This window comes from Sphaeramia orbicularis, chromosome 15, assembly GCF_902148855.1.
Source record: "Sphaeramia orbicularis chromosome 15, fSphaOr1.1, whole genome shotgun sequence".
In the NCBI taxonomy this organism is placed as follows: Eukaryota; Metazoa; Chordata; class Actinopteri; order Kurtiformes; family Apogonidae; genus Sphaeramia; species Sphaeramia orbicularis.
The window spans coordinates 31,303,774-31,321,453 of NC_043971.1; the positions used below are offsets into that span (position 1 = coordinate 31,303,774).

The window sequence follows — 17,680 nt, forward strand, 5'->3', positions numbered from 1 at the left end:
ATATAAATGCTTGTTGTTTTCTCTTTTTTTATAAGAAGCACACAAAATTTACAACTTTGGACCAGACTTCACAAAAGTGGGTGGTTTGACATAGTGACAGACCGTGAAGTAATTTACAACATGCAAGTTAATGTAAGCTTTCTAGTTTTGCTTTTATGAGAAATATGAAAAATAGCACGTCATCTACCGCTAAACCCAATATGATGACAGGAAGGGCTAAATTCTGGCAAGTGGAGGGATTTTCAGAGACTTTACTGAACTGGAAGAAAAAGCCACACATTCACTCACAATTTCAAAGAGACAGGATGAAATACAAGCGTTATGAATGAGCATTAGGTCTGCATACGTACTGATGAGGGTTGTTAACAGTCTCAGTTGGCAATGAAGCCATTCATATTCATCTTAGTATGTTTGCGTGTGTATACCTTGGCAGCAGCGTGTGGGGAAGCTCCCTGATCCAGCAGCAGCAGTGCCACTCTCTGATTATCGTAGTGAGCGGCTACATGCAGTGGAGTTAGCCCACTCTAAAACACCCACCCAGACACGCGCACATACGCACAAACACATCCACACAGAGGCATGCAACACAAGGTTAGAAAATGACTGAACCCACACACACACGCGAAGACACTGATAAGAAAAATGAGAGCTCAATGTGATGGTGTGGAGAGAAAAAGATGTCAAATTAATGGAAAATACTTAGTACAAGGGGACAAAGTTCAGTACAACCATGTCATGCTTGAATCAGGACAGTTACAGGAAGATGATGACAACAATGTGACAATTTTTTTTTTTTTTTTTGCAGTGTAAGGAGGATTAGTAATATTAAAGAAAGCTGTTTTTTACTGCCTGTTGTATTATTTTCTAGTTTATTTCCTTATCATGCGACACTATATACACTAAAAACCAAGCCCTGTGGGTGAGACGATAATACTTTAGTTTTATACACAGTACTCAACTTAGTCAGTAATGCCCCTCAGCACTCAAGACTGACTCACCAAGATGATCAGTAAGTTAACAAAACATCCCACTATTTAACTATTCAAATGACTGGTGCTTTGTTTTTTCCCTTTGCTAATTTACAGCTGATCTTTAAAGAATAACTCAGCACCAGATTGTGGAAAACATAGCAACACTAAATCTTCAGTAGTAGAAACCACATCCAACATAAAACCTAGATACAATGATGGGAAGTCTGTGGTGATTATGACAACACCATGTTATGATACAGCGCCGTACTATAGTGCCATGACACATCTGTGCTCCACAGTGCATGGGAAAAAAATATTCAGCTGGGTGTGGTTCTATGGAAAATGCTGTCATCTGATGTAAAAAGTCATTATAAAAAGAAAACAGTATTAGTTCTTTTCTGGAGGGATATGCTTTTAGACAAAACATTAGACAGGATTTCAAGTAAATAAGGTTTTTTGTGCTGTGAGAAGTAAACCAGTGTAATTCAGCCGCAGTAACAAGTTGCTTTGTATTTAGACCTACAATGGGACAGATTTTAGCGTGACACCATCAAGCAGCGTGGAAGCTTCATTATCATACCTGACTACCATTATGTTAACTGCTCTCAGACGGTGGCAGAGACACACACACACACACACAACAAGCAAATACTGGAATCAGTGCCAGTAGGCCTGTTCTAAAGTGTGTCAGTATGTGTGTCTGTGCATATGTACACGATTGTATGTGTCCAGAAGAATGAGAGCCTGCTATCAGGGGAATAAAAGCAAATCTGCCCAGAAGGTTTCACAACAGGACAAGCATCTGTTAGCTGTGATGTCCTGGGATAGGTCTTAAACCAGACATTCCTTCAACCCTCTACCAGCTGCAGATTGGAAAGGGCTCTGCATACTCTCTCTGTTAGATTAGATAAGGGCACGACACAGTGAGAATTGCAGTATGATGTGTGATTGCAGCCTCTAAAAGAGTTTTTCACTCAGCCCGTTTGTGTGCTGTATCTCAGGAGAAATGTAGAAATGTTCTACTTTCCGACTTCTGGGTATCACTGTGAGAAAGCAGCCTTTTACCTGCCTATGGGGTTCAAATGTTTCTGAATTTCGTTGCTGAATAAATCACTATTCCAACAGCTCATGCGAGCAAACAGCAAAACATGTGAAAATAGCCTCAAATATATGAAGGTTGGGCAACGTTGACGAAGTAATGAAAAAAGTATTCAGTGCTTCTTGTTTTTCTTCAACAACATCTCACCTTTCCCGCAGCATCAGGTGCAGCTCTCTTCTGTAAGAGCAGACTGGCCACTTCCATCTTGCCATACTTTGCTGCCACATGCAGAGGACTGAATCCCTTCTGTTAAAATCAGCAGAGGATACATGATGAAGCACAGAGGAAAACAGGAAGTCAGTATTTGCACTGGCTGGGTGGTTAGGTCAGCTCTTTATGATGTCGTGTCATCTCCTTCCTCATAACAGCATAGTTTCTCACGGGTATGTGTTTATGTCATCTGAATTTAACATGAATGAAACAATCTAAATACATCAAAAAAATTGTGGGACTTTAGTGTCTCCCCAACTGACATTTCTACTACAGTAAAGACAATATTAGTGAAGTCAAAATAGGGAATATAGGTTTTGGGTTGAAATTTTACATTAGTGTTTAACATCATAAATAAACTAAAATGCCACTGTGGAAAAAAAAAATGCATCTGCATGTATGTGTCATAAACTGCATAATATGTGATTTCATGAGAAAATATGCTCACTGTGTCTATAAGTGACTGTTATGTAACATGATCGTGTTAATCTTGGCTTTCTTCCTGTGCGTATGTGATGATATTTTAGGACATTAGGTCATATTTTCCAGAGGAACGTGGGACTCCCACAGATTCTTATTCCACGCTCAGAAACACTTGACCTCATTTGTTTTATCATTGACGATTGGTGCTCATACAGTATATAAACAGTCAATGACAACTTAGAAAGATGAAGATCAAACAATATGAGGGCATTTTATGTTAAACGTATGTTTAACAGACATCACAAATTAGTCAATGTGTGTCCCCATCCCCCATTTCCTCCGTTCCGAGATTAGTATGACATTTTTTATCTTGAAAAATTGACTCAGGTGATGTCCCAAAAGATGTGGTGTATGAGTGAGAGTGGGAGAGAGAATGGAGTCAGGGAGAAAGAAAACAGAGAGCACAGGCACCATGGGGTTTACCCTTCATTAATTTGTTCCACTGACTTCAGGTCAACTTCAAGGACAGCCCCCAGCAAACTAGCACATAAATGCTTACACACAGGCACATGCCAGTTTCATAAAATCTAGTCCACATTTCCTTTTGACCTTGGTTTGTGCAATAACTCATATGACACCATTATAACTAGGCATTCAAATTATCAGCAACACTTCCTGAGGCAAAGGTCTTATGTTATTAATCGAATACTATCACTGGACTAACTCTGAAATGTATGGAGCTGCACAGCCAGGACAGAAAAGAAAAAAATAAACATATCACCCTGCAGACACTGGTGCCCACTAGTGGAGAGTTATAGAACTAGAGTAAGTGGACTTGCCTTGTGCTGTTATGCTTTTGTACCTGTCTGCATGACGTCAGGTGGAATTAAGGGACACATTTCAGTCCTATACTGAGTGTATTTGTGTAACTCTTTAAGTCTACCTTTGTGGACGAGGAGAGTGATGCTCCATTTTCCAGCAGCATGGTTGCAACATCCTGGTGTCCTTCACGGGCAGCCAGGTGAAGTGGGGTGTAGCCTGAGGTGGTGGCAGCATTGGCAGAGGCACCGCACTGCAGCAGCTGTTGGACGATGTCTACTTTCCCCAGCCGACTTGAGATATGCAACGCTGTCTGGTCATCCTGCAGACAAGGAGAATGGGGCTTCAGGTTCAGTATTTTACCAACATTTGTTTGTTTTCCCTTCAAAGAGAGATTCAAAATGAAATACAGGGTATTCTGACCTTGGACTTTGTCTCCACCTTGGCTCCATTCTTGAGGAGATACCGGACTACATCTGCCTGACCTGCTCTGGCTGCCATGTGGAGAGCCGTCTCACCTCTCTGGAGAACACAGAAATGGAAATCTGTCAGCGTGAGCTTTTCACATAAAATGAAGCCTACAACTTAGTGCATTTTCACAGTGAGATTTAAGACAAATGTGGATCGTTTTACCGTGGACAGGCATTTTAATAACATTTAAAAGTGCATAAACTATGTCTCACCAGAAAATTCTATGCCATTTGGCAGTCATTTATCAGCTTTGTAGACGGTATGGAAACTACCAACATATCTGTGTAACTCCAATATCTGTGTACCTTTTTGCTTTATTTATTTATTTTTTAATTCATTTATTTTTAATCCTCTTTTCCCTTATTTATTTAAGTGTATGTGAACTTACAGATATGTGTATATGTGTGCATATATATGTGTATGTATGTGTCTGTACATGTACTTTGTTTGAAGGGGATTTATATATTTTTGTACGTAAGTATAGTATGTATGGCTGTATATAAAGTTAATGTAGGTTCAGTACTTGGGGTGGGTGGGATGGATGGGAGGGCGGGTGGATAGGAACTGTATACAGTCGTTTCATGTTCAAGCTGTATGTTTCTTGTTGTGTATTTGAAAATTGAAAATAGAAAAGACCTGGATCAAAAAAAAAAAAAGTGCATAACATATATCATCCACTCACAACATTGGTGGTGTTTGGTGATGCTCCATGGTGTATCAATGCGTTGACAATGTTCTCATGCCCCATAAACGCTGCCACATGGATGGGCGTTAACCCCGACTGCAGAAAACAACACAATAATTTATATAATGATTAAAAAAGAAAAAAACAAGCCTTAGAAAAACAGTCACTTCTGTCATTTCTGGTACTATAAGGTCTCTCAATTTAAACAGTAGCAATATAAGCAGTAGATGATGTTGTAAAGGAGCGTGTGATAATGGGAGTTTTTATTTTCTGGCAGGCAGAAATCATGTTTACAGAAGAGGTAATGTGAGCAATAGAACTTTTACTCACATTTATTGATGCATATCTATGTTATGTAATTTAATTCTCTCGCAGAAACATTAAATACGGACATAAGTAAAGGGATATGATGCCACTGACAGGTGACCAAACTAACTTTCCTTAAGTTGAACTTAAGCACATAAGGTAACCCCTCGAAGTCTTCACCTGAAGTGGGCACCATGGGCACATTTCTATTAATATCTCTGCCAAAAAAACATGCATAGAAATAATTTATGTATCACTTCATATTGTTATTTTGTGTAGAAGATGTCTGTTTTATCTGCAGTAAGTTTTGAGGTTTACAGAGCCTCTGGTTGGTCCCTGAAGGCAGCATGCCCAAGTAGATAGTTTATTTGTTCATACCACTTCTCAATGTTCAGTCAAGGAATGCTCAGTTTGGAGAAAAAGAGCACTGTTTCCATGCACTTTTTTGATTTCTGACTGTGTGTTTGATTGCCTGATTGATTGATTGGTTGGTTGGTTGGTTGATTGATTGATTGATTGATTGAAAGTTCATTATTCATTGTTTTGCATTTCTTGAAAGTAAACTAAACTAAACTTTTACTCAAAAAACATTTAATTTTTTTTTATCTTAGGCATTATTAATCTATTTGGCTATTTTTCATATGTTCCACTCTGTAATCTCCAAATTTCCTTTTACCTATTGTAAAGGTGTGTTTTTATAAGTTGTTTCACATTTTTCATCATCTGATTTCAAATTTTTCAGCATCAGGGCCCAACATTTTCATCACGGTGTCCCAGTACAGATAAATCTTTATTCTCCTGATAGCTGAGAATGTTCTGCACATTTTGATATGCAACACATAGGGTATCAGATGATATGGAGTGCCTAAAAAGGTGATTATAAGCAGGTGTTGAAAAATTGGACATTTATATTACAGACTCCTCAGGATTAAAGATATTTTGATGTGGACATGTTACATATTAAAGAGATATTATTTCATGTTAAAACATAACAGCTAAAGTGGTAAAAACAGAGCAATAGGATATACTGGTATAGTACCTCTGTCACAGCCTGTATCGAAGCCCCGTGTTTCAGCAACAGCTCCATCACTTTGACTCTGTTTTTCTTGCAGGCAATGTGAAGCGGAGTGAAACCGTTCTGCACAAAACAGACAGAAAGACAAAAACTCCATGTGAAACGCAGATACACGCAATCATTTAAAGTCTCCTGAACATCTGGACATTTTCACCCTTTCTGTCCATCTTCTTACCAGGGCCTTAGCGTTTGGGTTGGCCTTCTTGTCCACGATGAGCTTTGCCACCTTGTAGTGACCACAGTGCGCAGCGACATGCAGCGCCGTCAGGTAGTCGTTGGTGACGTCATCCACAGGCACGTCATGCTGGAGCAGGAGCTGGACGCAGTTGAGGTGGTCCCCCTGAGTCGCCATATGGAGCGGTGACAGGCCATTCTACAGGAGAGAGAGGTAGAGAAAGAGAGAGGGGGAGAGAAAGAGAGAGCGAGACAAAGAAAAAGACAAACACACACGCAGACGGACACATAGACAGGTGGACAGACAGACATAGTAGTTAGAGTGTGGTCATTCGCTGCACAGAAAAGACTGTGAAGGAAGTTGTTGAGAAGGTTACAGAAGCATTGTTATAACGAGGTCATTACAACAATGTCTATTTTGTTACACTGGTCGTCCTGCGGGGTCAAACTGAAGGGCTACGCAGCGGAGACGGGCTGTTCTGGAGAGGTCGCACAGATGTTATGGAGACAATGCGACAGCACTACAGCAACAACAACAGACCAGCTATCTAATTGGATAACAAATTAAAACTTGTTCTGTGTGGTGAAGAAACCAGTGTATGCAAACAACTGTATGACAGTGTTATCAACAATGTGTAACCCGCTTCATTTGACTATTCTATGACAGCCAGTGAAAGGAAAAAACAACATGACTGTTTTGTGACCTTTCCTTTTCTACTCTACGAAAAGCAGCGTCTCCGGAATTGATCATCCCAGTAGCTACCTTGGTCTTGGACAGGAAGGGTGCTCCCCGGTCTAGAAGGATTTCTACCACCTGCTCGTGACCGCTCCGCGCCCCACAGTGAAGAGGTGTCAGACCGTCCTGGAGAACACACAGAGCTTGTGGTTTGCAAAAAAGATGCAGAAATGCTGTACAAACTACATGGGGGTATGGATCCTCTTAATACAACATCAAATCTGTAAAGTTTTTGGGGTGTAAAATGTCACAGATCACAGCTCATGCATACAATTATTAATGTAAGCATCATGCGTAATCCATACTAATATAATGTATCTCTTATGTCTAATGATGTTTTCAGAAACTCAAATTAAAGACAGAACGAAAACTAGTGAATTAGTTTTCGAAATCCAGTTTCTGCACTTAACATATTTTTACACTTTATGTTCCTCATATGTTTTGTCAGCAATGCAGTGTGGTGCAGAATGATGATTAACAAGCACAAGTGGCTATTTTCTTATTGTTTATATTCTAGCTGAAAGGAATAATCACAATTAATAGCCAAATTAAGTCCTTTACAAATGCTGTATCTACTGTTTCTGACCACAAGGAAAGTTTACTTTGCCAAAAGCCATGTAATATAATTTGCCCAATGCTTAAACAAAGACAAAACACAGTGTTTTCCAATTATGAACTCCATTTTTCATTTTTCTTGTTTATAACTGAACACAGAAAAAGTCATGGAGCATATGATTCATGTACCTAATGTCTTATAAACCTCTGAAGCATCTCACCTTGGTCTTTGCATCGATTTTGGACCCTCTGTCCAAGAGCAGCTTCACCATATTACTGTTCCCCCTTTTTGATGCCACATGGAGCGGCGTGATGTCATTCTATATATAAATAAAAAAAAGTAGAGTTAGATGTCATTGCTTGTACGGTATGTCTAACATATGTAGATGAGTTAAATCCTGTAGGCCTTATGCATTCCATTGCTGCTGAGGGCACATAGCCTTTTATTATCAGTTGTGGGGCAGCTTCTTTGTTTAATGCCATCTGCTTACACTGTTGTAGCTCGACTCATTAGATCTAACCTGTAATTACAGTCAAAAACAACTGCAAACACTAACACTCCTTCGGCCATGAAATGATACAAATTATAGGCTCCTCTTGACACTCTGGGTTATTTAAATATCAAACACACATTTAATACCACACATTCTTCAACAGATACAATAATAAATATACTTAGTGCTTCTACTATGTTATAATCTAATACCTAGTGAAGTGATGCAACTATTACAACACTGAGAAGCAGATCATTATATACTTTATTTAATGGAAAAGTGGTAGTTGTTGCGACTTAAAATACCTTTTGTACCTTGGTGTTGCTTGAAAAATATTATTAGTTAATGCTAAGATGAGATTTTCTTGTATTAAAGAAATTACAGCTCATGTAGGGGTTGTTTTTAAGTTGTTTTCCTCTACTTCAGAAAGAGCAGCATTTACCTCCTGAATTTAAGTGTAATAGCATCACATCTTCACACTGTAACCACAAGAGGCAACTTGTAATCAGACTTAAATATATAAATAGTAAAAGTTCAGAAAACCTTCCGAAAAGCTAAATTACTATGTATCAACATTTCAGAGTTGTGTGTTGCTGTGGTATGTAGCCTATTGATGATACCCCTCCCATACAGCAGAGGGCAGAATAACCTCACCCGTGCCATAAAGTCCACGGCAGCCCCTCGGTTCAGCAGCAGCGTGGCCACATTAATGTTTCCGTAGTGAGCGGCAATATGGAGAGGGGTGAAACCACTCTGGGAGTTGAAGAGGGCCGCAACACAGACATAGGCAAACACAAAAACACAAAAATCTGATTAAAATTTGTCAAATAAACAACACATGCAATTACACACAGGCCTGCAGAGAATGTAGAGACACATCCTATCACACACGAACACACTACTGTACAGTATTCTACCAACACCTGACAGAGAAAGGTTATTGAAGCATCAGACATGGGGCCAACAACTAGAAAGTGTTAAACTCACTCTAACGTATAGGCTTCTATGTGTTTTAATCAAAACCACAGCACCTGACAAAACAAAATAAACTACACAGCCATGAGTGTACAGTACAACTCCAGTTTTTAATGGAAATCTATACACTTCCATATACAGAACATTTACCTTTAGTGTTTATACAAGGTTAAAATGAGCATACATATTCTGTCTATTTTAAATGAATAAAATAGAGGATGTATGCGCACAGTATTTAAAACGCATCAAAGGTCAGAACTAAATCAGACAAAAATGTTTTTTTTTCCTCTAAAACCTCTGTTTCTAATGCTGTACATACTGTATCTCCCATATATCCAGGTTGTATCGACATAAATAATGATACAGAGGCTGAGAATTACATATAACTGATGATTAGAACTTTGCTAGAATAATAAACCTAATGGTGGCTGAGGATTTTGCACATCACTGCAAATTATCCTGCTATATTTGTATTCTTCTAGATTAGCCTCATCTTAGTCTTAATCTTCAGAAATGGTCCTGCAGATTAATTTAAAGTCCAGTTGTTAACATCTTAAGAGTAAGTAATTTCTGGGTAAAACCACAGGCTTAGTGAGCAGCAGCTGTCAAAACAGCAGAAGGACAGCAGAAAAGGTTTCATTCCAACCTGGCAAAACAAAGTAAACCTGACATTGAAGAGTCTAACTAAACCAATCCAAATTTGAACTAAGCCGTATTACAGTGAATAGCAGGTGCCACAGACATGTTTACCCACTGAGCTGAAATCTGGCGTCCCATACATCCCAAACAAAACACACTTCAATGCAAACTAACAAAAACCCTGCCTGGTAGAGTCAGTCATTCTATGCTTTATTATCAAAAGTGACATAACATCATTCCATACAGCGTTATGCAAATTTGTTTACCACGATGCACTGCCCTCAGATCAGTAAATCCATTTTTGGATGAATCATACCAAATACTGTATCTGCCAGCCTGTCAAAGCCCAAGACAATGCCAACCATAAACCGGCACAGACGGTGGCTGCCTGGCTTTGGTGTGACAAAGTGGGCCTTGTTTCCATAGAAGCAGGTCAAGGTAGCTTGTTACTTTGGTCCCATGCAAAATGCTTGAGATGCAAACATTGATGACTAGAAATTTGACAAATTAATAAGGGACGGTAATCTCATCAGACTGGCTGTTACTTGATGGTTAGGGTCTTCTATAGCTTCATGGGAAGCTCATCATTTTATTGCCATGCAGGTTATGAACAAACAGTTGCTATTCAATGAATGATAACCACTTCTCATGCTAACACTGGTTATCATGTTAATCAGTTTCATGGAAGGACTGTATCAGAAAAGACTAGGACAACATTTTGTCTACAGTCACAAAGAATTTGTCAGAAAAGTCAGCTGAAGGTTAAGCTTTGGAAACCATGAAACCATTAAATCAAGGAAACCTTGATACCCAAGCCTCTAGTCCCAGAATATACTACATCAGTATTAGGGAAACATGCATCATTACTGACTTTCTCTATGATAACAGGTATCCACTACATGAATGAAGCAATGGAGAGGAGTAAGACAAGACTGTGTTAATATGATAAAAGGGAAGTGAGACAGGGCTGCAGAGACACTACTGCAATTAAACAGGGGCACTGATTTTTTGTTTTGTGTTTTTATGAGCTGCAATGAAGAGACTAGATAGTGTACATAGTAGAGGTGTACCTCTGTTGTTCTATTCACCATCATCTACAGAGTCAGCCAAGAGAGGAGAAAATGGGCAATTAGTGAGCAAAAAAATAGAAAAAAGTAGGCCTCCACTACTTTGGAGTGGGGGAGCAGAGAGAGGAAATAAGGAGCTCAAAGCAAACCAGAGTAAATTATCAAATTATGCAAAGCCTTTTACTTGCCTTTCCTCTTACAAAATGGCAATTGCTGTTTTTGAAAACAGTTAGTTTGATTAAATATATAAAAACATGGACAAAGAATGCACTTGAGCTCCTTTCACCTATCTGCCAATAAGCATCAAAAAAAGAATAAAAGTAATTGAAATAGAAAAAAGCCAGATCAAACAATTACTTTCAAATTAAACCAAAAGCATCAATAATGAAATAAAGTACTAAACAGTAACGTAAATAAAATGAGTTTAAAACAAAGCCTACTAGCCTACATCAGCGTCGTCACCCACCTTGGACTCCACATCTGCATTGTGGTCGTTTTGCAGTAGCAGGGCCGCGGCCTTGGTGTCGTCCTTGCGGGCGGCGATGTGCAGGGCAGGCAAGCGTACCTTGCCCTTTGTATCGTTCTCCAGTAGCAAGGAGACCACCTGGTCATGGCCCTGCTGGAGGGCCACCGCCAGAGGTGTGAAGCCATCCTGCATATGAATAGAGGGAAAAGTCACTGGGGCAGGATGGAAGCTGTAATATTATACCAGAGATGGAAATGAGTCGAGATGGTAAGTGTGACTGAACAGAAGATTGTTATGTGCATGGTAAAAAATGTATCACCTAAATATTACATTTTCTGAGGGAATCTACTATGGCAAGCGTAACAGAAAAGAAAAAGCACTGATTTCTCCTTTTGTAAGACAACTGTATATGTGTAAACGTAGTGAAAGATGTCTGAAGCAAGTCTGAGATGTTGAGAATAATATAAATAATTCAATATTTCAGTAACAGCGTAATTGGTAATTAACAACCATTATTCGACTTATAATACAAATGCTAGTGTATTGTAACTCAGCACTAACTGAAACAGATACAGAGGTCGCTGATGTACTTTTCTAAACCTCACTTTTATATAGGACACTAATGTATGTTACATAATGAGTGTAAAGTGCTCTTGTCTTTCTCCCACGCACATAATTTATAATTCAGCTGAACACTCTATATCATAACAGTGCATTCTTGCATATGTCTGAACATTTGTATGCACAGAGGTATTTATAAGCTCATATGTGCTTAAACTGGTGTGAAAATGTTCACACAAGTACTGCATGCATGTAGAGTTCTTTGTGTGCGTATGTGTGTGTGTGTGCAACCACATTTTGTGTGTATGTGTAAGCATGTCCTAAAGAGCATGCTGTATAGTTTCATTAACTGACAGACATAAACCAGCAAACTGAACACTGACTATCTGGAAATTTCATTATTAAGGTGTTTATTTCTACACGTTTGTGTGTATAGTGACTGGCAAGATGTGTGTGTATGTGTTCCACAGGCTGAGCAACGTAAATCAGAGCAGTAATGGCAGCAGCAGCCATGGAGGAGAGGCATGGAGAGGAGCAGACCTCATCAGTGACCCACTCAAGGTCACTCCACCACCATACACTACCAATCAATGAAGCTCTGCCTAGTCCCTCATAAAGAGATGGGGGAGGGGTGGGGTGGGGAGGGGAGTGGTGGGGAGAGGAGGGGTGGGGGCAGGCAGATGAGGAGGGTTAAAAGACAGAGAGGTGGATGCAGTGAGAATGTGAGACAGAGAGGTTAAGATGAAGACATGAAAATACAGACAAGATACAGAGAGATGGTCAGAGATACACAGGTGTAGAGTGAGAAGGGTGGGAGGATAAAAAAGAGGAGGGGGTGGGAATAGAGAAGGGGAGGAGATGAAGGCGGTTAGTACAACAGATGTTAAGACCACACATGACTGAGGCAGAGAAAATGCATGAAGACATGTAATGGTATTATTATAGACAGGTGGACACAGGACTGATACACATACATATGATACACATACACATATGTGCACACACACACACACACACACACACAGACCAACACAAGCAGAGACACAGCCCCGTGTACAGTACCTCTGTGGCCATACTCTGGCTGGCACTGTTCTCCAGAAGGAACCGTACGACTTCCAGGTGATTCTCCTGGGCTGCCATGTACAGAGGTGTGAAGCCATTCTGTGCAAGTGATGAAAAACACACATGCATGAACAATAAATGTGTGTTAACAGAGGATCTGGTATGACAACATGTTTTCAATCTGTGCTGAAAATAGAAAAATACACTACAGAATGTAGCCTTGTTTTTGGTACTTTTCATAAACATCTCTGAAAACAACATATTTTGTTTCCCTTTTATTCGCTCATTGTGTTACAGTTCTAATGAAGAAAAAAAGTTGAAACATTCAGTATAATATCCAAAAAAGACAACACTTATAAAATTAAGCAATGCCATCTTATTCTATTATTAATTTTATGCAAATTAAAAGTGTCATTTCACTCAAAATGAATTTTATTTTCATGTTAATTCACTGTTATACTTAAGTGTCACTGTACAGAGTGATAGCTGCACTTAGGCTACATTCTGACTGCAGGCAAATGTGGCCCAAATTTGATTTTTTCCCATATGTGACCTGTATCCAATCTGTTAAAGACAGTTTGAACAGCACAAATCTGATTTTTTCAAGTCCAACCAAGGCCATTTTCACATGTGGTCGTCAATCCTATACATATCTGATATTTTAACGGTTTATGGTTTAAGTTTATTCAGTCATCTTTCATAATACAAAACATACAATCAATGAGGTTTTTTTAAGTCAACCGACTGTGAATTCTGTTGAGACTGAACAGGCTTAGGCAGAAGCTAAATGCTTATAGATGCCTCGCCTACATTTAAATCAAAATCACTTTTAGGATACCAATCAATATGTATCCAATCAATCAATTTTGCAATGCGACTTCAGTCTGAGCGGCCAGGTTGCATTTATCCAACCTTTACGTCATTGAAATGCGAAAAACGTCACAATTCTGCATCCCAGGGGGGGAAGCGACAGGAAAAACATATTTACTTTCGTAAACACAGTGCGTGCCTGCGTGGTCACCTCTTTTGCGCATTTGGGTCACTTCAAGGTCACATTCAGTTCAAACTCAAAACTGATAGAAGTCGCATTTAATGTGTAATATAAACAAGCACACAAAAAAAATCAAATTTCCCCAAAAAATCTGAATTGTGCATTAAGACCTGCTGTCTGAACATAGCCTTAGTTTGCTTTTATATCTGCTGGGACAGACTTTTTTTTTTTCTCTGTCATGGAAGTGGCAGGCATAGGAGCACGATATGTGATGTCACAAATCCTTTACAACCAATTACGAACTACTGTGAAGGTTTATTCTGCAGGGAATTATGGTGGAAGGTGGCAGAAGAGATTAACAGTTCTGCAGGAAACAAATCAAATGCAAATTATTATTCCATGCATATTTAAAGTGTGCTTTTATTAGGCCTTATAACATGACCGGTGGAGCTCTTTAAAAGGGACAGATGTTGCTGTGTTATTGACCAAATAAAATGAAATGTTAAGGTGAAGCTTGTAAATGCAGTTGACGTAAAGCTACATTTTAATTTGATGGCTTGATCATTGAGCAGGGTGAAAAAGAAAGAAAGACATTCCGAAACCCTTTCTGTCACCTTCATCTGATAGAGTTAAATGCAAAATGCAAGGACAGCAGTTTCCTTTGAGAGGCAGAGGCCTAGTTGGCCTGATGCCAGACTGTGTGTGAGGATCTTTCAGCTGAGTGATTCCTGCAAAGTCAAAGTGGTGGTTTGATGATACAGTATCATCCAAACAACTGAGTGCATATGAGATGTGCAATTAAATGTAAGGAGTTTCAGGTCATACTTATAGACCCTCAAGATCTCATTACTGTTTTGACATTGCGTGTGTGTGTGTGTATGTGCATGCTAAAAATGCCTCACCTGAGATTGTGCGTTGACATTGGCTCCATTGGTGACCAGCTCCTTGACGACTTCCGCTTGGCCAGCCAGCGAGGCTATATGCAGAGCAGTGTTTCCTTTCTGGATTAGATGGAACAACCAAAGGAATGTGTGTTAAGCTCTGGCCCACCTGTCCCACCACATTGTGTATATGTGCGTGTTTCAGTGTTTGTGTGCGAGCCTGTATAAATCCATGTCAGTGAACACCCCCCCACACACACACACTCACCACCACCCTTACTTTTGTACTGTTGGTGTTCCAGCTCTGGCATCCCCCTGCCTGCACTGCCAACTATGTGTCGCTTCCGATGCCCCATGTGAGCTCAGCCATAAATAAAACTCCTAGAGGCTTTATATACAGGACTATGCAGGTCCTTCTGAATCCTGCCTCTAGGCCATGTGATACTCCAAGTGATGTTGCACAAGGGAGGACAGGTAAAACAGGTTTTAACTTTGGTTGATTAAGGAAAAGGCAGACAAAGGGTGACTGTAATGTTACATTCCTACATCAGGGATGCAACAAACATGATGTCATTCAGTGGGTTGTGTTTAGCTTTGATATTAGTATACTGACAGTCAACAGAAACTTTGAGGTAGAAATGTACGCATATTTCTACTTGTAGGGGGGTTGTAATTATTCATTGTGGATTTATTGATGACTCAGTGCTCAGGTAGCTGAGATAATAATGAGTTGTCATGTTGTCACAGTTCATTGCACATGGGTTGGTCTCTTTGCAAAGGTGGACCAAATACACATTGAGCAATACTCAGTGGGTATCTGCACAATTTGAGGATTGGTTTTGAAGGCCTATATAAAGGCCCAAAAAAGGCCACCATTGTTAGTCCAGTGAATGGCATCATGCCACGTCTATCACGTGAACAACGTCTCCGGGCACTGGGTATGGTGGGGGTCGGTTTGAGCTCCAGTGATATAGCCAGGCCTATGCATGGGCTGTTCTCAACCCAAAATCAGAAACCTGGTTGAACCCCACAACATGACAGGCTCTGTTGACGATAGACCGCGTCCAGGGCGAGAGAGAGTAACAACTCCTGACCAGGACCGCTACTGTTGTGACTTTGTGTTTGGCAGGTGCCATTTTCTTTTGTTAAGTTTTTGTTTTGAAATTATTCTTGAAACTTTAGATTTTTGTTTCTGTATGCCAATATCCTAAACAAATGATTCATATGAAAAAATTCCAGTTTAGGGTTTCAAAATAAAAATTATGTTGAAAAATATGGTCTCAGAGTTTTCATTGACTGTGAGTGTATTTTGATAAACTGTATATTACCACTGGACACTGTAATTCAGTTTCTTTGAACTGTGCAAACATAAAGCTAAACTCTTAAGGTTATGGGAGCTGTTGTGTTGCCTCTGTGATGCAATTTGGAGCCAGAGTTTATGCAGCAGAGACGTAGGGATGTGATGTCCATCCTCCAGTCACCTGCCAAATAGGTCTCTGGTTGCCCATGTGATAGGTTAGACCCGCAATTGGTCATTATAGGTGTCAATCACCCAAATAACTTACTACAAATATCTTGCACTGACAGTAATGCCCTAAAATTTGACTGAAAAGACTGATCACCATTTTAAAAATGTATTGGAGTATTATATAGAGAGCCAAAGTTCTGCTTCTTCTGGTTGTCTCCATAGAACCTATCTTTGAGTGAAAATGTATTGTAGTGAAAGGAGACAAGTCATTTTTTAATTGTGTTTCTATTATGTCATCATTTATATACAGTATGTTTCTCAATTTAAAAGAGAATTGTACAAGTCAAGAGAGTTGCAGTTTGTGCTAAAACTGTTGAACTGTTGAATCAGACTGTGAAAATACATAAATATAACGACTACATCCAAAAGTCATAGTGATTTTCAAATCTCTCAATACTTTATACCCTCACTTGTGAGGAGTGGTTATTTTGGTGATGTTAAATCAAGTGCAATGAGGAATGCAGTCCAATTTAACAAATGTATTCTATTTAACAAAAAACTAGATCTATACCAAGAACCGTGACTTTTTGGCTGAAATAATTGTTTTTGAATTGGATCAAAATCTTATTTGTCTCTCCCCACTGACCACCGCTCATATTTTTTTCCACAAAGGATAGGACTTTGGCTCTGTATTTATTGCCTATGCTGCAGACAGCCACCAAGAGGAGATGGAAATGTTTTTCTTTAATGTCTGTGATTTTAGTTAGTGCCATCTTGTTTTTGTTTTGTTTTTTTTTGCTAGGAGTGGACTTATTCGGAGCTGGGAAAGTGTGAAGAGTGAAACTCACCACACTAACACTAAAAGAATAGCTAGACGAATAACAAGGAAATGTTATGTTAAACACCACCAAGTAATTTTAGATACTTACAGCATATAGTAGTGTTTCATAACTCCACATACTGTATCATTACACTAATAGCATGCTAGCTGATAGACCATATAGGTGTAATTCAATGCTGAATTAAGGCTAACGTTAGCCAGTTTGTTAGTTATGGTTATGTTATGTTGCAGTAACAGGTCATAGTACTATGTTTAAGTAGTGTTAAACATCACAAAATAACAAATCAAAATGTTGGCTTAACTTTTTAACAGGAGTTGAGCTGCGTGTTAGGGGAAGTATGTTGTTCAATAAATAGACCCTCTGAAAATCTGACTTGGCAAGACAGCAAGCTGTCAATCACATCTTTCAATGCACACCCACATGGTACAAACATAGAAACTTCCAACATCAAAAGTAAACATTTTGTCACACAGATGCTGAGTATAAAGCCTGTCGTCTAAATGTACTATAACCAGAACACCATATTATTATAGTGTTATGTTTCAACACCCCAAATGCAAAGCTTCACCAAATTTTGGTATCCTTCCCCCATTACTGTCTCCAACAGCTGCAGACAACGGGTGTTAAGGCGCAGAAACAGAATTCCCAAGATCTCACACTAATCCCTGAGCATCCTCAGGGTCACAGCAAAGGCTTTAATTGGGGAGATT

The 17,680-nt window shown here is 39.4% G+C and overlaps 1 protein-coding gene across 1 annotated transcript in view; it reads right to left on the bottom strand.

The window, feature by feature from the left end:
- LOC115433988 (ankyrin-3-like) overlaps positions 1-17,680 on the bottom strand; it is a 104,622-nt gene that overhangs the window by 49,698 nt on the left and 37,244 nt on the right. The window contains 14 exon segments of the mRNA XM_030155620.1: positions 426-524; positions 2,218-2,316; positions 3,647-3,844; positions 3,946-4,044; positions 4,676-4,774; positions 6,024-6,122; positions 6,235-6,432; positions 6,997-7,095; positions 7,746-7,844; positions 8,673-8,771; positions 10,703-10,726; positions 11,166-11,351; positions 12,789-12,887; positions 14,682-14,780. Of these exon segments, the coding sequence (XP_030011480.1) occupies positions 426-524; positions 2,218-2,316; positions 3,647-3,844; positions 3,946-4,044; positions 4,676-4,774; positions 6,024-6,122; positions 6,235-6,432; positions 6,997-7,095; positions 7,746-7,844; positions 8,673-8,771; positions 10,703-10,726; positions 11,166-11,351; positions 12,789-12,887; positions 14,682-14,780 (1,596 nt within the window).